Source organism: Quercus lobata, chromosome 8 (assembly GCF_001633185.2).
Source record: "Quercus lobata isolate SW786 chromosome 8, ValleyOak3.0 Primary Assembly, whole genome shotgun sequence".
Lineage (NCBI taxonomy): Eukaryota > Viridiplantae > Streptophyta > Magnoliopsida > Fagales > Fagaceae > Quercus > Quercus lobata.
This window is the reverse complement of record NC_044911.1, coordinates 61,699,579-61,717,449: the sequence shown is the minus strand read 5'-3', so window position 1 is coordinate 61,717,449 and position 17,871 is coordinate 61,699,579. Positions and strand designations below refer to the sequence as shown.

The following is a 17,871-nucleotide window of genomic DNA, read 5'->3' as shown; positions in this document are numbered from 1 at the left end:
ATTAAGAATAGGAGTGAATAATGAATAAACAAAGATTATTCTTCTATAGCAGACCATTGGTTTGAAACAAATCAATATTCACACTTCTCAAAAAAAATACAAATATTAAATAAGATTAAAGATCGGAATGAGTAGACAAAGAGTAGTCCTATAGATATCAAAATTTTTACTATATTAAACTTAGATATATCAACATTTGTAGAAAGACAATTCAAATATTCAATGATAAGGTAGTTAAAGTCTCAAAATAATATTCAATGTCACATCAGTGTATACTTGTAATACTTTTAACCTTTTTCATAGATAAATGTTGCAAATATTTACCCAAAAAAAAAAAAAAAACTATTTTGAACTTTTAAAAAAAAATAGTTACCAAACAAATTTTTCTGTTTTTGTTTTTGGAAATTGCTTTTCCTTTTCAATTAATCAAACATTTTTTTTACTTTGAAAACATAAAAAATTAAAAAAAAATTACTTTTTTTTTAAAAGCAAGTTTTTAAAAATAGAAAACAAAAACAGTTACCAAACATTACCTTAAATTTTTTAGTGAAAAGGGAAATTATAATTTTTTATCCATTAAAGGAGAATTTCTAAATATGTTTGGGCATTTTTAAAATTTTATAACTCTTTGAAAGGAAATTCAAGCATGTATTAAGCTGTTTTGGAATTTGTTAATTGTCAAAAGAGAAATTTTGGGAGCATGTATGATGTACCACCAAAATGGGAGGTGGGAAAATTTTGGAACCAATGAGAACCTTTTTCCCGTCTTATTAGAGAGGGTTTTAGAAACATGTTAAGAAAATTTGTGGAATTTTGTAACTGTTTGAAGAGAAATTCAAATTGAATTTTTTAGCCAAGAGACCTTCTTGATGAATGATTTTTGTTTTAGGGTTTGATCGTTTGATCATGAGGACTTTATTAATGAAAATTTTCTAGTTTGAACTTGGATTTTCTACTATGGTAAGATTTTGGAAGGCAAAAAGCCTAACCAAGTTGGTACGTACAAGCAAAATTTTTCTTGACATGCATGTGGAATTCTTTTCATTCTTTTCCTTAAGGATGAATGCTGAATGCTAAGCACATGCAGAACAATTTTTTTATTTTCTTGTGAAATCCTATACATGATTGAGTCATGTGTTCCTTGAAAGATTCAACCTATGAACATGCAGGAATTTTCTTGGACAGATGTAGGATTATTTTTCTGGAAAGATATATGCCATGCACATGAGGAATTTGAATATAATGATCATAACATACATGATAGAACTAATGGCCTATTTGAATGGAGGGGGGAAGGAGGGGGAGTGAAGGAGAGTAGAGTAAAGTTAGCTGAAAACAGGGACGGACCTACAATAGGGTAGAGGGGGGCCATGCCCCCCCCCCCCCCCCCCAAAAAAGAAGAAGAAGAAAAACTAGTATATATATATTGTGTTTGTGCTTGAGACCAATGATTGTTTGAGTGCCCTAGATTTGGCAGCACTATTAATGCTGAATTTTGAGTATGCATCATTCTTTTTGTAGATGCAAATAGATGAAATATACATGGGAGGTATTATTTGATCGAAATAGATGTTAGACAATGATTGTAAAAGTCTTTAGTACTAAGTCATTAAATTTTTTCTTTGTCACTTTTTGTGGTGTGGGCCGTGTGGCCAATATATTATATATATGAAATTGTGTTTGTCTCTTGTGATTTAATTTAATTCTTTGTGTGGTTGTGATTTAAGTCTTTGATTTTGTACATTGAAGATGAGATTGCTGCAAAATTTGGCACAGAATCAATCATAAACAACTTTAGAGATTTAAAAGAGCGTCGAGTTCCATTTTGATAATGTGTTGAAATGTTTAAGAAATACTTATTTTGTATGTAGTATTTTATTGAATATGAAATAGATGTTAGTTTTTGTAAGGACACGATTCGTAACGACCCCAAGATAATATTGGGCTCGTACGTAAAGAGGGCCCAAATAATATCATTTATAGAGCGTGGGTTTGAAAGGCTAGGCCTTGGTCACAAGACAGTGGTTTTCCGTGGTGTTCATACATAATTAAATCGTGTTCGCCCTAAGAGTCTTTCTCCTGGAGGCGGGCTGGGAGGCTCTGGTTTTTGGCCATTTTTCCCAGCCCTTTTCCTCGGATTGCTTACTTTTCCTTTTATACTAGCCTGTATCACTTATCCATCGTCCATGTGTGGGGTTCGATTTTCCAGGATTGATACTTATCCCATCAGCTCATACCCAGAGTGGTTGGGGGTGGTTGTAAAAACTGAAGAGTATGGCTCTATCAGGTGCAGAGTATTGAATGGCAGTAAGGGCAGCTTTCCCTTTGTCCTTGGTCGTTATACTATCCAGCGTATCCTTCTCTATTGACCTAGATATTTTAGATTTTTTCCCAAACTGTTCCTATACCGTTTTTGCCCTTCCTTCCAGGGAGACCTCGGATATGCCGAGGACAGAATCATCATCGGCTGTGTCTCAAGACTATTTGGACTTTTATTACCTATCCTCGGCTATAACCTTCCTCGGCTCAGGCCTTGGGCCCCAATGTAAAAATGAGCCAAGGCCACAAATTATTGGACCCCACAGTTTTTATTTTCATAATTTTTTTTTTTTTTTTTTTTGGTTTTAAGCTTTGGCCCTCCTCAAGTTCGAATCCTGGTTCCGTCCCTAGTTAAAAATAAGCTAATTTTATGTTAAATCTACTCTACTCCTCCTCTCTCTCCCTTAATCCAAACGGACCTTAAAGTCGAAGAATTTTTAGGCCACCTCTATGTTTTGCTTGGGCTTGCAATTTTTTCCTGATTTTCAGGCCCAAATATCACTCTAATATATATAGAGTACTGTATTAATTTGGTTTATATAGAGTTACTACGCAAAAAAAATATGTTCATTTAAATTTAGATTCTAAGTAAAACTCACCATCAGTTTGGATAGAACAACCCAACACCAATCAAATCTTGAATAAATTTCTTTAAACAGAATCTAAGTATTTGTAGCTTATTGTCGAATTTGAGTTCTGATTGGTTTACCAATAGCTTGGGTTACAGTCAAATCTTAGCCTCTCTTTTGGGCTGGAATGCAAATTTTCGCTAGAATTGTGGCTAGGCATCAATTATTATAGTCATGCCAATTTGTGCCGTAAACATGTGAAATTGTGGGTTCAAGATGCACCAAATATCTTTGTAACTTCTTAATTAAAAAAATTTTGGAGTTACTTTCAAATTTCAATAGCATGGCCTATTTAATCAGTTAATTTTTTGGAGGATACGTTAACTATACTTTATTATTTAACAAATATACAGAAGTTTCCATTGGAAACAGAAAAATATAGGCATCATAAAATTGAGACAGTATAGAACTTTAGCCCCCAGACATAGGGTTTATCTCTCATGCCCAAAGAACACCAACATTAATAATTAGCAGTTTTAACAATATAGCAAGCGGCAATGACATATCAACCGTCACTAAATATCAGAGAGAACTCACTAGAAAGTTTTTTTTTTTTTTTTTTTTTTTTTTTGATAAAAAGACTAGTAACTTTATTAAGATGAAGATAAATTCAATAATCTCTTCACATCATTAAATACCAGCATATGTAACTATAGATACCAGCATATGTAACTATAGGACTATTTTTTTTTTTTTTCCTTTGGAGTGAGTATAACCATGGGGCTTCAGTTGACCATATATATATATATATATATATATATATATATATATTTATATTTATATTTATATATGGGACTTCAAGAGGCCTTGCAGCTCACTTCTTTACGAATTTCAACATGTCGCACGTAAGATGTAAAGAGCCAGTTACAAGGACCTGATGAATCAATTTAAACAATATTAGAAGACAGCCAAATGAATGGAGCGAGATCATTCTTTACAAAGATGCTATATGACCATAAGAACAAAATGCTAAGACAAGCAGGGAACTCGTAGATGAAACAGAACAGCATTACAACAGTCATGCTTTTACTCATTGAAAGGTGGGCTTCAAAGTTTTAGCAATTTACTCAATGCAGGTGTTGCAAATTGATGCAAGTTGATCCCATGATTAAATTAATCAGGCCGTAGGTCGAGTAAATAATTAAATTTGTCTAATCATGGTTTTCAATTGGGAATTGAATACACTGCCCATTCAAGTAACTTCTTAAATTTCACAAGAACTCAAAACAATTCTGTCAAACTCTTCGGTATCAGGTTGCAGGAAATATATATATTTCCAATTTTGAAGTATAATTTGAAAAGCTGTTTGGTGTACAAGCTTTTACCAGCATAAATAGCAATCTGCACCAGTTATACATATGACCTTTCTTTTTCTATGTCCTTTTCTATATCCAACTTCTTACGTAGAGTTTCTTTTGAGTTGATTAGTTTAAGAGTACTATTGGCTTGTCTTTCCATTCTTTCTATCATTCCTTTTACTATTCCTTTCTTTAACATTCCTTTTTCTTTGTCTTTATCAATTATGTCTAGGTTGTCTTGCACTATTTCAATATGACCATTGTCTTTCTTTTCCATGAAAGTTGTCTTTAAGTCTTTCAAGTCATGATTCTTGTTATCTTTCTCATCCTTACTACATCTTGTTTGCCTTTTTAGTTTTTACTATGTCTGTTTCTTTGTACAAAGAATTATCTTCTTTGCTTTCTATACGTGGTGTTCTTTCCATTATTATGCCATCTTTCTTATTATTACTCTTGTCTTTCTATGTCATTTTTTTGTTGCATTATTTCTATAGCACTACTTTCTTTCTTTTCTGTCAAAGTAATTTTTAGTGTTTTCAAATCTTCTTTCTTTAAGTCATCTTTTTCAAAGTCTTTCTTATTGTCTTTATATGTTATAGCTATAGATCTTTCGGTTGCTTTTAGTTTTCTACCATCTTTTCTATTATTATTTATATGCCAGTTTTCTATTGCACTATTCCTTTTGTCATGCTAATTGTCTGTCATGGTTTTTACTAAAAGTGATCATACACAAGGAATTTGAATATAATGATCATAACATACATGATAGAACTAAGGCTGAGGAATTTTTAGGCCACCTCTGTGTTTTGCTTGGGCTTGCAATTTTTTCCTGATATTCAGGCCCAAGTATCACTCTAATATATATAGAGTACTGTATTAATTTGGTTTATATAGAGTTACTACGCAAAAAAAATATGTTCATTTAAATTTAGATTCTAAGTAAAACTCACCATCAGTTTGGATAGAACAACCCAACACCAATTAAATCTTGAATAAATTTCTTTAAACAGAATCTAAGGGTCCGTTTGGATTGAGCTTATTGTTGCTGAAACTGAAAACTGAAAACTGAAAACTGAAAACTGAAAACACTGTAACAAAATAATTTTTAAATATGTGAATAGTGTCGTGGGACCCATGAATAGTACGTGAACAGTATGTGAACAGTGTGTGAATAGTATTTTTTTCTCCTGTACAGTGCTTTTACTGTTCACGTGCAGAGAAAAAAAAAAAAAAAAAAAAAAGGCAGGAAAACGTAGAGCTGAAACGCAAGTTTCAGCTCTATCCAAACGGTCACTAAGTATTTGTAGTTTATTGTCGAATTTGAGTTCTGATTGGTGTACCAATAGCTTGGGTTACAGCCAAATCTTAGCCTCTCTTTTGGGCTGGAATGCAAATTTTCACTGGAATTGTGGCTAGGCATCAATTATTATAGTGAAGCCAATTTGTGCCGTAAACAAGTGAAATTGTGGGTTCAAGATGCACCAAATATCTTTGTAACTTATTAATTAAAAATTTTCTGGAGTTACTTTCAATAGCACGGCCTAATAGGTTAACTCTACTTTATTCTTTAAAAAAAAATACAGAAGTTTCCATTGGTAACAGAAAAATATAGGCACCATAAAATTGAGACATTATAGGACTTTAGCCCAAGACATAGGGCTTATCTCTCATGCCCAAAGAACACCGACATTAATAATTAGCAGTTTTAACAATATAGCAAGCAGCCATGACCAATGACACATCAATGGTCACTAAATATCAGAGAGAACTCACTAGAAAGTTAAGATGACCCAACTCTTCCACCCTCCTCACATCATTAAATACCAGCATATATGTAACTATAGGACTATTTTTTTTTTCCTTTGGAGTGAGTACAACCATAGGCTTCAATTGACCACAATATATATATATATATATATATATGGGACTTCAAGAGGCCCTGCACTTCACTTCTTTACGAATTTCAACATGTCGCCCATAAGATGTAAAGAACCAGTTACAAGGACCTGATGAATCAATTTAAATAATATTAGAAGACAGCCAAATGAATGGAGCGAGATCATTCTTTACAAAGATGCTATATGACCATAAAGAACAAAATGCAAAGACAAGCAGGGAACTCGTAGATGAAACAGAACAGCATTACAACAGTCATGCTTTTACTCATTGAAAGGTGGGCTTAAGTTTTAGCAATTTACTCAATGCAGGTGTTGCAAATTGATGCAAGTTGATCCCATGACTAAATTAATCAGGCCGTAGGTTGAGTAAATAATTAAATTTGTCTAATCATGGTTTTCAACTGGGCATTGAATACACTGCCCATTCAAGTAACTTTTTAAATTTCACAAGCACTCAAAACAATTCTGTCAAACTCTTCGGTATCAGGTTGCAGGAAATATATATATTTCCAAATTTGCAAGCATAATTTGAAAAGTTGTTTGGTGTACAAGCTTTTACCAGCATAAATAGCAATCTGCACTAGTTATACATAGGACCCATCCATAACTGTGACAATGGTAAGGAACTGACTTCGACCATATTTTCAAATGAGGAAAAATGTGTGTCAACAGGCAATATAACAGCGAATATGCAATATTCTCCAACAAGATAAGGTATTACCTGAAAATGAATAGATTGATTTTGTTTTACACTGTCCCTAAGCCATTTGATAGCTAAAGGGAGAGAAGAAAACACCATACTATTCTCACAACTTTTAGTGCTCAGTTCTGAATCATCTTTTACTTCTTCACAAACACCATCTGTGCTTTTGGCATCACCTCCTACTAAGTCAAAAACAAAGCAAACTAAGCAAATAAAGATGACTTAATTATACTCTATGTATGATACACACACCAAAATGGGCAAGGAACTTCATCCCAAAAAATCTAACTGTAATTCTCAAAATAAGCTGGGAGTTGTTAACCAAGTCTACCAGATAGAAGATGATAGAGGGTATGTGTGAGAGTGTATGTGTGGGAAAAAACAATAAAAATAAATAGTGATTGCCTCACATCAAAGACATGCAATAAGTTTTTGAGAACTTCATATTAGGCAATCCAATAATGACAACTTCCATACATTGCTGAGGATGAGTTAATCCAAACATTTGAGGTGATATATTAATTGATTAATTTTTCTTTTTTGAAAAAAAAAAAAGTAACTTGAAAGAAGGTCTTGAGGCTACACAACCAGTAATATAAGAATATTTAATATGTATTAAGTCAATACCTTTGTTACCCTGCGTGAGGCTCTCCCATTCTCTTTGAAGAGTGAACTGCCATGATAAATCAACTTGAGAATCAGTGGGTGGCAAAGCATGGGAACCAAACTTGAAAAATGCCGTCATATTTGGTACAAAGAGTGCCTTCTTGAAATGGACACCTAAAATTTCAACCAAATATTCATTATTACCACAAATATCGAAATGAAATTGTATTACAATAAAAAAATTCTTGATAAATCCAATTGACATCTAAAGAAAATTTTATTTTCAGCACTTTTGTCCTTGTTTGTGGTTTCCAAGCATTCAATATTCTGCAGAAATTGGATGGTTCTGATCATTATTATTCACTTTAAGATCACCTGGGAATATTTTACAGCTGATTTTACATCCCATGCACTTTAACCCTTTTAATACTTTATCATTATTAGGTGATTATGTTCTATAATAATTTTATATCTACAGATGGTTCTAAGGTTCTTGCTCTAGAACTCACCATGACTGGCACATGTTTTTATTAGGTGCAGAAGAAGCAGCTGAGGATCTCGCACTGACATACAATTAAACAATAGTATCTGCAAATATATCTCAAGAAGTTTAGCTATACACCTTACTTTCAGGGAGGCAAGGAAAAAGGAAGTTTACATCAACATTAATTAGAAGGAATAAGGCAACAGAGCATCAAAAGTCAAAACATTGACAAAATTATTACTGTTAGCTTAAAATAAAAAGGACAAATATAGACACAATATTACTAATCTTTTATACACATTTGATTCCACCATGGAATTGCTTATCTGGGCCTGATATCTGGAAATTAAATCAAATTCAAACACATACTGAGAATTGGAAATGAGGCTCCTGTCCAAGCAACCAAATACAGCACAATTGCTTTTCAAGTGCAAAATATCAATTCTGAAATTTAGATACACTCAATAAGTAATAATGTTTTGAAAACCACACCGTGCAAAGAACCAAAAAAGTGAGAGGTTTAGGGGGTAGAGGTCAACCACCTGCTTAGCTGGATTTTGAACTCAACCTGATTTTAAGTTCTACTCTCCCACCTTTTTGTTTTTTTTTTTTTTTTTTGAGTATCCAAATAATAGGGACTCAAAAGGGTTTGGAAGTTCAGTGCTTTACTTGTATAGAGTTCTTTCTGGATCTTTCATCAGGGGGCATCTGTACCAGTTCATGTGAAGCTCTAAAATTATCCTGCGGCTGGCTGTCTTCTTTAATGGCAATAGAAAACCATCTTGCACATATTTCCATGCTTTCAGAAGTATGGGCTCCATCCAAGTAGAACACTAGATCTCCAGGGCTCTCAATGTCAATATGTTGATCAGGGACTATCTGGGCCCGCCCTTGCAAATTGGCTGTTGTTAGACCTTTGATGAACGACTCTGGCAAAGAGCTCTATTCCATGAAATTTAAAAAATAAGAATGTATCAATTGGTATAACAAATCATGGCATAAAGGAGAGCTCTTATGTGCAAAACTTACAGTTTGTTCCAGGTTAGTGATTTCAAGATGGCCAGTCCTATGAAGCCAAGTATAGCATAGTGCAACAGCAAGGCCTGCATTTTGATACTGATGCTCACCTTCAAGCCCAAGTTTTAGACCATTCAGCAAGTTAGCATCCAATGGTGGAGCCACTTCAAGATGTACCTGTAATTAACTTGTTTTTTTTCATAACATAAAGATATAGCCTTTTATGTTCTTCCTGTCTGACACATTGCAGGTTAAATAACCTGCTTATTAAGGCAACAAAAACAGCTAGATTTGAATTGGTATAATGCACTTCCTCAACTTGTTAAGACTCCTATGAGACATTGAAGATGTTCTTTGAACAACGATCAGACAACTTGATATGTTGGGACGAAGCCTGGCCTTTTTAGATGGCCTTAGGCTTGCAATTTCTGGCTGATTTTCAGGCCCAATCATCATTCTAATATATATTTAAATTTGGTTTGTAGAGTTATAAATAGTGCTAAAATATGTTAATTTAAACTAATTAAAATCACCATCATTTTGGATAGAACAACCAAACACGAATCAAATCGTAATTAGATTTCTTTAAACAAATTCTAATTAAATTATGCATGTTCTTTCTATAAAATTTCTAATTTGAATTTTTATTAATTAATAATCACTAATATCTATCATACATCTTCTTCTTTTTTGAACTATCCTAGGCATTGCACGGGTTAGCAACCTAGAGAAATTAATAAGGCCAGACTTAGGCTAGGTGAACTGAAAAGTGCAACCCAGACGTAAGTAAGTAACAAACATCCCACCAATAGCCCTAATCATTCTCAACTTCTAATCAGCCATACACACACACACATTCTCTCTCTCTCTCTCTCTCTCTCTCTCTCTCTCTCTCTCTCTCTCTCATGGTTTTAAGAGGGTGAGTACATAATTTTATTTGGTACTGGATGTGACAGGCAGAGGTGATGTGCAGTCATGACCAGGCCAATTAAGTCTTGAAGTATTGCAGCCATAGAGTTAGTATTGGATTTGAGTTCTGATTGGTGTACCAACATCTTGGGTTACAGTCAATTGTCTTGTCTTTTGGTTGGAATGCAAATTTTCTTGGTGATACTGGATTTTCAAAGTATACCAGCATACAAGGGAATTTCACTCGTGTTTTATGTTCCAAAAACAAATACCAATAGTTTTCATTATTATTGTGGCTAATCAATTGTTATAGTCAAGCCAAGTTCAGAGTCTTGCATATTCCAAATAATATGGGAAGAGAACTATGCAACTTACACCCAATTGAGAAGCCTTTTCTTGAAGAACACTCATTGCTTCATCAGGTTGAGACACAGTAAAAGCTGGAACCCCATGCTGCAACAAGGATAGACAAGTATAAAAAAGACCAGTAAAAGTGACTGGAATTGTGTTACAATTCCTGTTGGCATTTGCTTTAAGGAATTGTGGTTCTACAGAAAACCTTGAAGATGCCAGCCTTCTCCCCAGCAATTTGTCTCAGAGTATGTCCTGGTTAAAGAATCCAACAAAGAGAAGGAATCACTTATTCATATTAGACTGAATTACTCTTGAAGCACCATAGTAGTTGACTATGATCTAACAATTTTACCTAAATAAATTTACAAATAATTTTTGTACAATCACGACATATATAACAAGCATTTATTTGTTAAATTTTGACATAATCACCAATAAGGCTTAATCCATAAAATTCAGGTGCAAATTTTTTTTCATCATTTACTATGTTCAAGGTAAACAGCCTTTAAAGGCATTAGTTTGACATGCTTCCCAGTATTCTATTCTCACAAAACATGACAGCACATACAAATGCAGACACAAGGTTCTGGCCATTAAAATCATTGGAAGAAAAATTAATAAAATCTTATATAAACAGATCAAGTGTCATGTTTAAGGATATTTGTCATAGTTTTTACACCATGTCAAAGCAATGCTCACTAACTGTACCACAGTGAATATAACACTGAAGGAGCATGATAGAGAATCAGCAAATTTATATAAATCTGCATATTTCACAAATTGCTACATGGAACATAAACCAGAAATGCAGCAAAAGGTCAAATTGTTTCCTAAATTTCAACTAGTAGTGCACGTATTGCACATTAAAAGTCAATACAAAATGATAGCTCTATCTTAGAAAACTATATTAATATATCAGCTCACTCACTTACATTTAAAATAGCTATGCATCAATTATTTACATGAATTACCAAGGTTATAGAATTAGAACACTAACCAAGAATCTCCACATGATCATACCCAAGGGAACATATACCACACACAATAGGTGCCTGAACCTGAAATGTTAGAGCATTAATACTCAGGTTATTCCCAGGCATTATCTTTGTAGAAAACTAATACTAAGCCCAATACAAAGGGTTAATAAAATATTATATGTAACCTAAATAAAATCTTTCAATAATCTAATAGAAATTGAACAATGTAATAAATAACAGTAATAAAAAGAACAATAAGTACTTTAGGTTATAGAGCGAAAGCATCTCATGTAATACCAAGTTGTTATCAAAACCAAAAATTATAATAGATTATTAGAATAACTTAAAATAAAAAAGTGAAAATCCATTTAAATATCTTAAAATTTTGGTACTTGACAGATTTCAAACTCCAGCTACCCCATTCCTCACCGTACTTCGCAGCTACAACATGCACCCACAAACATGTTTATTCCATCCCAAATATCCAAAACCATTTTTCCAAAACAACTTGGTTAAAGGTTTCTAACTTTTAATTTTAAAACAAAAATGATAGTATTATTCAAATAATTTAAAATAAATAATGAAACTTTTTTCAAATTCTAGAAAAGTATGTAAAATAAAGAGGCAAAAGGATTGTCATGTGGCATAAGGAGGGGAAAATAATAATAATAATAGAAGGAGAGGGCATCTATTTGGCACAACCACAGCTTGTAAGACACAACTTTTCTTGTATAGAATATGATGTCAACATTAGACCATGAACAAGCTGAATTTAATCAATAGATACCACAACAATTACACGTACCAAATTTGTTGAATCTAACCTTCCACCTATCCCAACCTCCAAGATAACAACATCTACCTGAAAAGAAAATTATATTAAAGAGGATGTTTCTGATTCCACTTCATTAATAGCAACAAAGTTCATGAACAGGAGAGATCTATGTGGGGAAAAGCCTGTGCAGAAAAGTTAGATACACATCAAACCTGCTCTGCTGTAAAAATCTTGAGTGCAAGTAAGGTAAAGAAGCAGAACAAAAAGGGCATTGGTAAATCCTCATTTGTATTTTCCTACACACAAACAAATATATAAACCACCAGGATTAATTTCATTATGCTAGCTCATTTTTCAAAATATATATATATACATATATATCCTTTACTCAGAGATCAACAATGATATTTAAGCAAATAACATAGTTAACTTAAAATAAGAGTTAAGCTACTACTTCCCTCCTTCAAAACAGAAATTCATAACAATGGTATGAGAACATGGAGTGGGTGAGGTTACTCTCACAACGAGTAGGTTCAACACATTTGGCCCTAATGCATGTATCATATGTACATGCATACATTCTTACATGTATACATAGGTACATATACATATATACATATCAGTACATGATATGTAGTGATATTTCTCAGATAAATAATTATAGTGACAATCAATCTGGTTTCAAGTTGATAAGGACAGATAACCTAATCAAACCCAACAGGCACTCAAAACTAACTAATCTTTTCAAGTTGTTTACAGATTCTAATTAATTAAACAAGACCTTAACTCCTTGACTCCAATTGCTTGAATCAGGCTTCACAGGTCCCCCCTTCTACCATTAAACTCTATTTAGCCCTACACTACACTCTAAAATTTCATTTTAACACCAAGAGAACCCCCAGAGTCATATATATCACTCTGGAGTATACGGTTGGTTTACTAGTGCTATTATTATATGAACAGAGTGCACTAAAAAGAAAAGAGTTGTGATATTCTATTCCTGTAACTTGTTTTGTCTATGTTAGAAACTTATATGCATATGCCACTTTGAATCATCTCGAAGCATTTTCTCATTACTCTGCCACAAAAACACTGCTGCAAGAATTTTTAAATTGCATGGCTAAACCAAAAGGTCATATTAACAAACCAAAAATTAATGACTTTTAATTTATGGCTGGCCAGTTAGTGTTCTTATAAATTTCAGCAGCATCAACATCTGCTGAGATAGACTATTTGCATGACTCCATGATTTTGTGCTGCAAAAGACCTCTAAATTTATACAATCATTTATTCAAACGCTTCCTTGCATATTTAAGAATTTTGATGATTAAGTCCTGCCGCTATTATTATTCTGTAATATTTCTATTCAAAAGAATCAGAAAAAGAGAGAGAATGAACATCTTTAATTTTAGATACATCACTACCAAAGATCCACTCCATCTACGTAGGTATTACCCAAATTACATGTCCAAAAGCTATGAGAATTCAGGGAAGAATTAAAAAGCAAAATAAAATATGGGCACAAGCATACCTTTAGTATATCATAACACCACCAGAAATTTGCTGAAAATTTCTCTTCACAGATGTCTACACTGAAGCAGCCAACCGGAACTGATTATTAACCATAGCACCTATCGTTATGATGCAAATGATTTTGCAAAATCGAAAATGAGAAAAGACACTAGGAGAAGAAAACCAAAAAAAAAAAAAAAAAGTAATTTTTGTATTGGTAAGTCACATATGCACCCAATGACTTTTGACTTAAGGCTCAATGCCAAGAGATCACAATAATCAGGAAGAACAAATAACAGAAGTAAGTGTACTTGGCGCTTCAGAAGACAAAACGCGCTAGGACTTGCCCAAAAGATTTGCTGAAGGCATGAAAGTGTAACAATAGAGCAGAACCTATGACTAAAGAACAGAACAGAATGAATAATTTGTTTTTTTTTTTAATTTAAGTTTAAACACTTCATTGGATTTCTTTTCGCCAAAATAACAGGAAATCATGTAATACGCTAAGCAAACAGAAACCAATGCTGTGTTCTTCAAAGAGAATAAGAAATCAAAACACCAAACATCATCCTTTTTACTTATAGTAAAAACTAAAAAGCACATGTTTATGGATTAAAAATCTCACCCATCTATACGAAACCTTTCTCGGACATCAATGAGGTGTGGAGACGTGAAAAGTCCAGTGCGAAGGCCGCAATTACGCAATATTGATTCTACAAAAGTGCATGTGGATCCCTTTTCAAACCCCAAATAAAAAAGATTAATTAGTGTCTTACTAGTTACAACATATACAAACAAGTTTATTGAGTGTACATTTATTCTTCACATAAATTTCTGTTACAAATTAGTATTAATTTATCACATAATTTAGTACCTTCCCTTTGGTGCCAGCTACGTGGATAATCTTCATCTTTGAAATTGGCTCCTCCAAGTCCAGAATCTACAATAAAGTCATAACACATACAATTTGGACCAGAAAAAAAAAATGAAAATGTCATATTTGCCAAATTCAGAAATTACCTTAACATAATCGAAGACGTACTCGAAGCGAGAACACTTGCTGCCCTTATCAGCCGGACTACGCAGCGTAATAAAAGAGGACAAGACATCCAATGCCTTTTCATACGAACTCACTGAACACCAACAGTCAAATAAAAAAAAAGTAATGGGTATGTTTTTCATATATTAAACACACATGTCTATCAGATAAAAGATACACAGAGAGAGGATGGGAACTGGAAATTACCTTCCTCCATTGTGGTTTGACTATAAGACGAATTCAACGGAGAACGGTAACGGGTTATATATAGAGTGAGACGGAGAGGGTTCGTGAGCTGAGTTTTGATGGGATTGGGTTTTGGAATTTTGGAGGGAGTGGAGAAGCAAAAGTCGTTGGAATTGGGTTCGCTCTTCTGTTAGCGTGAACATTAATTAAGATTCTGGTATTCTTGTGGATACTGATATGATCGAAATTGATTGATTCTATAAAAATAAAATAATAAAAAAAAATTAGAAAAAATAACAAAAACTATTTAGGATTTATGTATTAACTTAAGAAAATGTTAATTTTAAATGTGTGGAATTTTTTGAATTGTGTATCTGTAACGTCTCAACGCATTTCTTTCTTTCTTTCTTTTTTTCTTTCTTATTTTTTTAATTGATAGAAGAGGAAGAATTAGATATAGTATTTAGGTGCTGTTTTTTATACACTTTTTTTAAGATTATCCCATGTGGATTTTTTCTTAAAAGATGAAAGTGTATTTTTTAGTTAACTAACCACATAACTGAATTTTAAGAGAATAACTTAGAGATACTTTACTAAATATATATATTTTTAGTTAAAAGTCATTTCATTTTATTTCGCATATTATGTTTAAAATAATTTATTTTCGTCACTTGGGTATACAATAGCATCTTCCAGTGCAAATATGTTATTCTAATTTTCGTTAAATATGTCCGGATCCTTGAGATATTGCAATATTGCATGCACCAAAATTCTAATGATTTTATGAGGTTATTGTTATTTTTGCAAATGGGTATGTGAGAAGTGGGATTTTTTTTTTTATTAAAAAAAATTATTATCGTTTTAGTTTGGAATTTATTTTGACAGATGAATAAATGCTTTGATAGAGGATGAAGTTTACTTCTAAACTTGTTTGGAATAATATTCTTCAAATTCACTTCCTGGTGATTTAAATTAGCATCTACTTGTACTTTATTTTACATAATCTATTCAATACGTTTTTTTTTTTTTTGAGGAATAATCCAATCAATAAGTTGATCGGCTTGTTTAATTAATTTAATGAGTCATATAATGTAATATATGTAGATAATTTATAGAGTTGTAACATAATAAGTTAAAAATGAATTCTCCTAAATTGGTTTGGATAAAAACTCGTTCATTTAATGTAAACTATAATATGAAGGAGAAAACCTGTTTCATACATTTTCATTCAAATACAACCCCATTTCTACCAAACTTGAAACCACCCTCAAATCAAATCACAAACACTTTACCTACACAACCTATGCCCTCCATTTCATCAACTCTACCCCCTTGTGTGAATGACTATATCCCCAACCCAATTCTAATCCATTACTTATTTCTAATATGTATTATTCAATTAGGTCATATTTGAATATGTATAAGACGACCCATTTCTCAAATACACATGAGGGTATAATAATGCAATTTATAAAGTCAACATGAAAGTAGAGTTGTAAATTGAGACGTTGTTCACTGACAACTTAAGTTCGACTCAAAAACAAATTATTTATGTTTGTTTACTTAGCAAGCGAATAAAGCTCAAGCTTGGATTTATGCTTGACTATTAATGAACCAAACTTTAATAACATTTCGTGAACAAGAACGTAAGTATAAGGTGCAATTTTAAGTATATATAATATGTTTTTTATATGTAAACATGTGTGTAAATATACTTGTATGGACTTGAAATTAGAATATAAATAAGTTTGTAAGATATCAAATTATTACTTGTAATTTATTGATAATATGAATATTCCATTTTGTAATAAAAATCACACATAACATTTAACAATGCAAGGTTGATGAATCTAAATTTTTATAAATTCACAAATGAAAACAATTCTTTCTAATTAATTCAAACAATATAATTTCAATTAAACTTTAGTTGTTTATTTTTAGAATAGATTCATAAAGGAGTAAGCAATTTTAGTTACTATATATTGAAAAGGAATAGGGCTTGCTTAAAATTATAGATGGTTTAACTTTAAACAATGTTACACCACTAAATATCTTTTATTCAATATGTTTTTTGACAAATCTACCATTAGATTACGTGTAATTCTTATACTCCTCATGCTTGCAAATTTCAAGACGATTAAAGATCAATAGTTATTTTATCTATAAAATGCTTAAATATCAAGTTTTAGTATTTTTAAAATTATGTATAAAAAATAAGTTTATTAATTGAATAGTAAATAATATATGATTGAAAATAAATATAATATGCATGTTAAGAACATAGAGAATATGTAATTAAACTATGAGATTTTCAAATTATTAATCAAATAAAAAACTATTAGGTGGTGTAATATGATTTAAAGTTATTGCAAGTTACGGTCACTTAATTTGATCTAAATGAATAAATTAAAGGTCATGTTAACGGGGTGCCCTTAGGGCAATTATTAATAAACTTGATTAGAAAATATTTTAATATAGCTTTCATGAGAAATATAAAAAGCTGTTAGAAAAATTAATTGCTTTATCATTTTCTTATAAAATGTTTGTAAAAATAGTTCATAAATCAATGCCCTTAAGGCATTTGTTAATATTTCTCATAAATTAATTAGGGCTAAACTTGTGTTTAGTGCATCAATGCATTGAATGCGTGTCTGAATTCCAACGTATCCCATCCATTACTGCATGTTTGCATTGGGGGCTTGTCCAATTAATTAAATAGGTTGTGAACAATTTCGAAATTGTTTAAAAAGAAAATAAACAACGGTTGAACATAATCTAGGTTGAAAATAATTTTTTTTTTTTTAGAATACTAAGTATTTTTAACACACACATGTGAAAATGGGAGAATGTTTTAAAAAAACTAACAGCGGTATATATCCCAAAGGGTCTTAACCAAAAATAGATTGATAACTTGAACTAATGATAAAAAGCTATCATTAGAAACGGACACCATAGGTTGAAACTCTCTAAAAAAAAAAAAAAAAAAAAAAAAAAACTTGAATTCTAGCTTTGCACATATTTGTAATCAAATTAAATGAATTGGTATTAAACTTTTGAGCATTTTGCTTGATTCAATTAGTTTACCCAGCAGGACCGGGCCTAGGCCTAGGCCATTTAGGCCATGGCCTAAGGCCCTTAACATGGAAACGCCCTATATATGGGGCA

The 17,871-nt window shown here is 32.1% G+C and overlaps 1 protein-coding gene across 3 annotated transcripts; it reads right to left on the bottom strand.

The window, feature by feature from the left end:
- Nucleotides 1-5,778: 5,778 nt before the first annotated feature.
- Nucleotides 5,779-14,964, bottom strand: LOC115957818 (folylpolyglutamate synthase-like). 3 transcript variants are annotated; one of them, XM_031076151.1, is made up of 16 exons: nucleotides 14,728-14,964; nucleotides 14,502-14,614; nucleotides 14,356-14,421; nucleotides 14,107-14,216; nucleotides 13,501-13,561; nucleotides 12,182-12,265; nucleotides 12,000-12,056; nucleotides 11,215-11,275; nucleotides 10,423-10,469; nucleotides 10,239-10,316; nucleotides 8,967-9,131; nucleotides 8,607-8,879; nucleotides 7,963-8,041; nucleotides 7,475-7,627; nucleotides 6,866-7,029; nucleotides 5,779-6,252 (listed from the first exon to the last, which is right to left on the bottom strand). In XM_031076151.1, exons 1-16 carry the CDS (start codon nucleotides 14,735-14,737, stop codon nucleotides 6,193-6,195), a joined length of 1,581 nt encoding a protein of 526 aa, XP_030932011.1. In that variant the 5' UTR covers nucleotides 14,738-14,964; the 3' UTR covers nucleotides 5,779-6,192. The 3 variants fall into 3 exon arrangements, with proteins under 3 accessions (XP_030932011.1, XP_030932012.1, XP_030932013.1); XM_031076152.1 differs by having other exon boundaries at nucleotides 6,866-7,026; XM_031076153.1 differs by lacking the exons at nucleotides 14,356-14,421; nucleotides 14,502-14,614; nucleotides 14,728-14,964 and having other exon boundaries at nucleotides 13,501-13,580; nucleotides 14,107-14,195.
- Nucleotides 14,965-17,871: the final 2,907 nt, after the last annotated feature.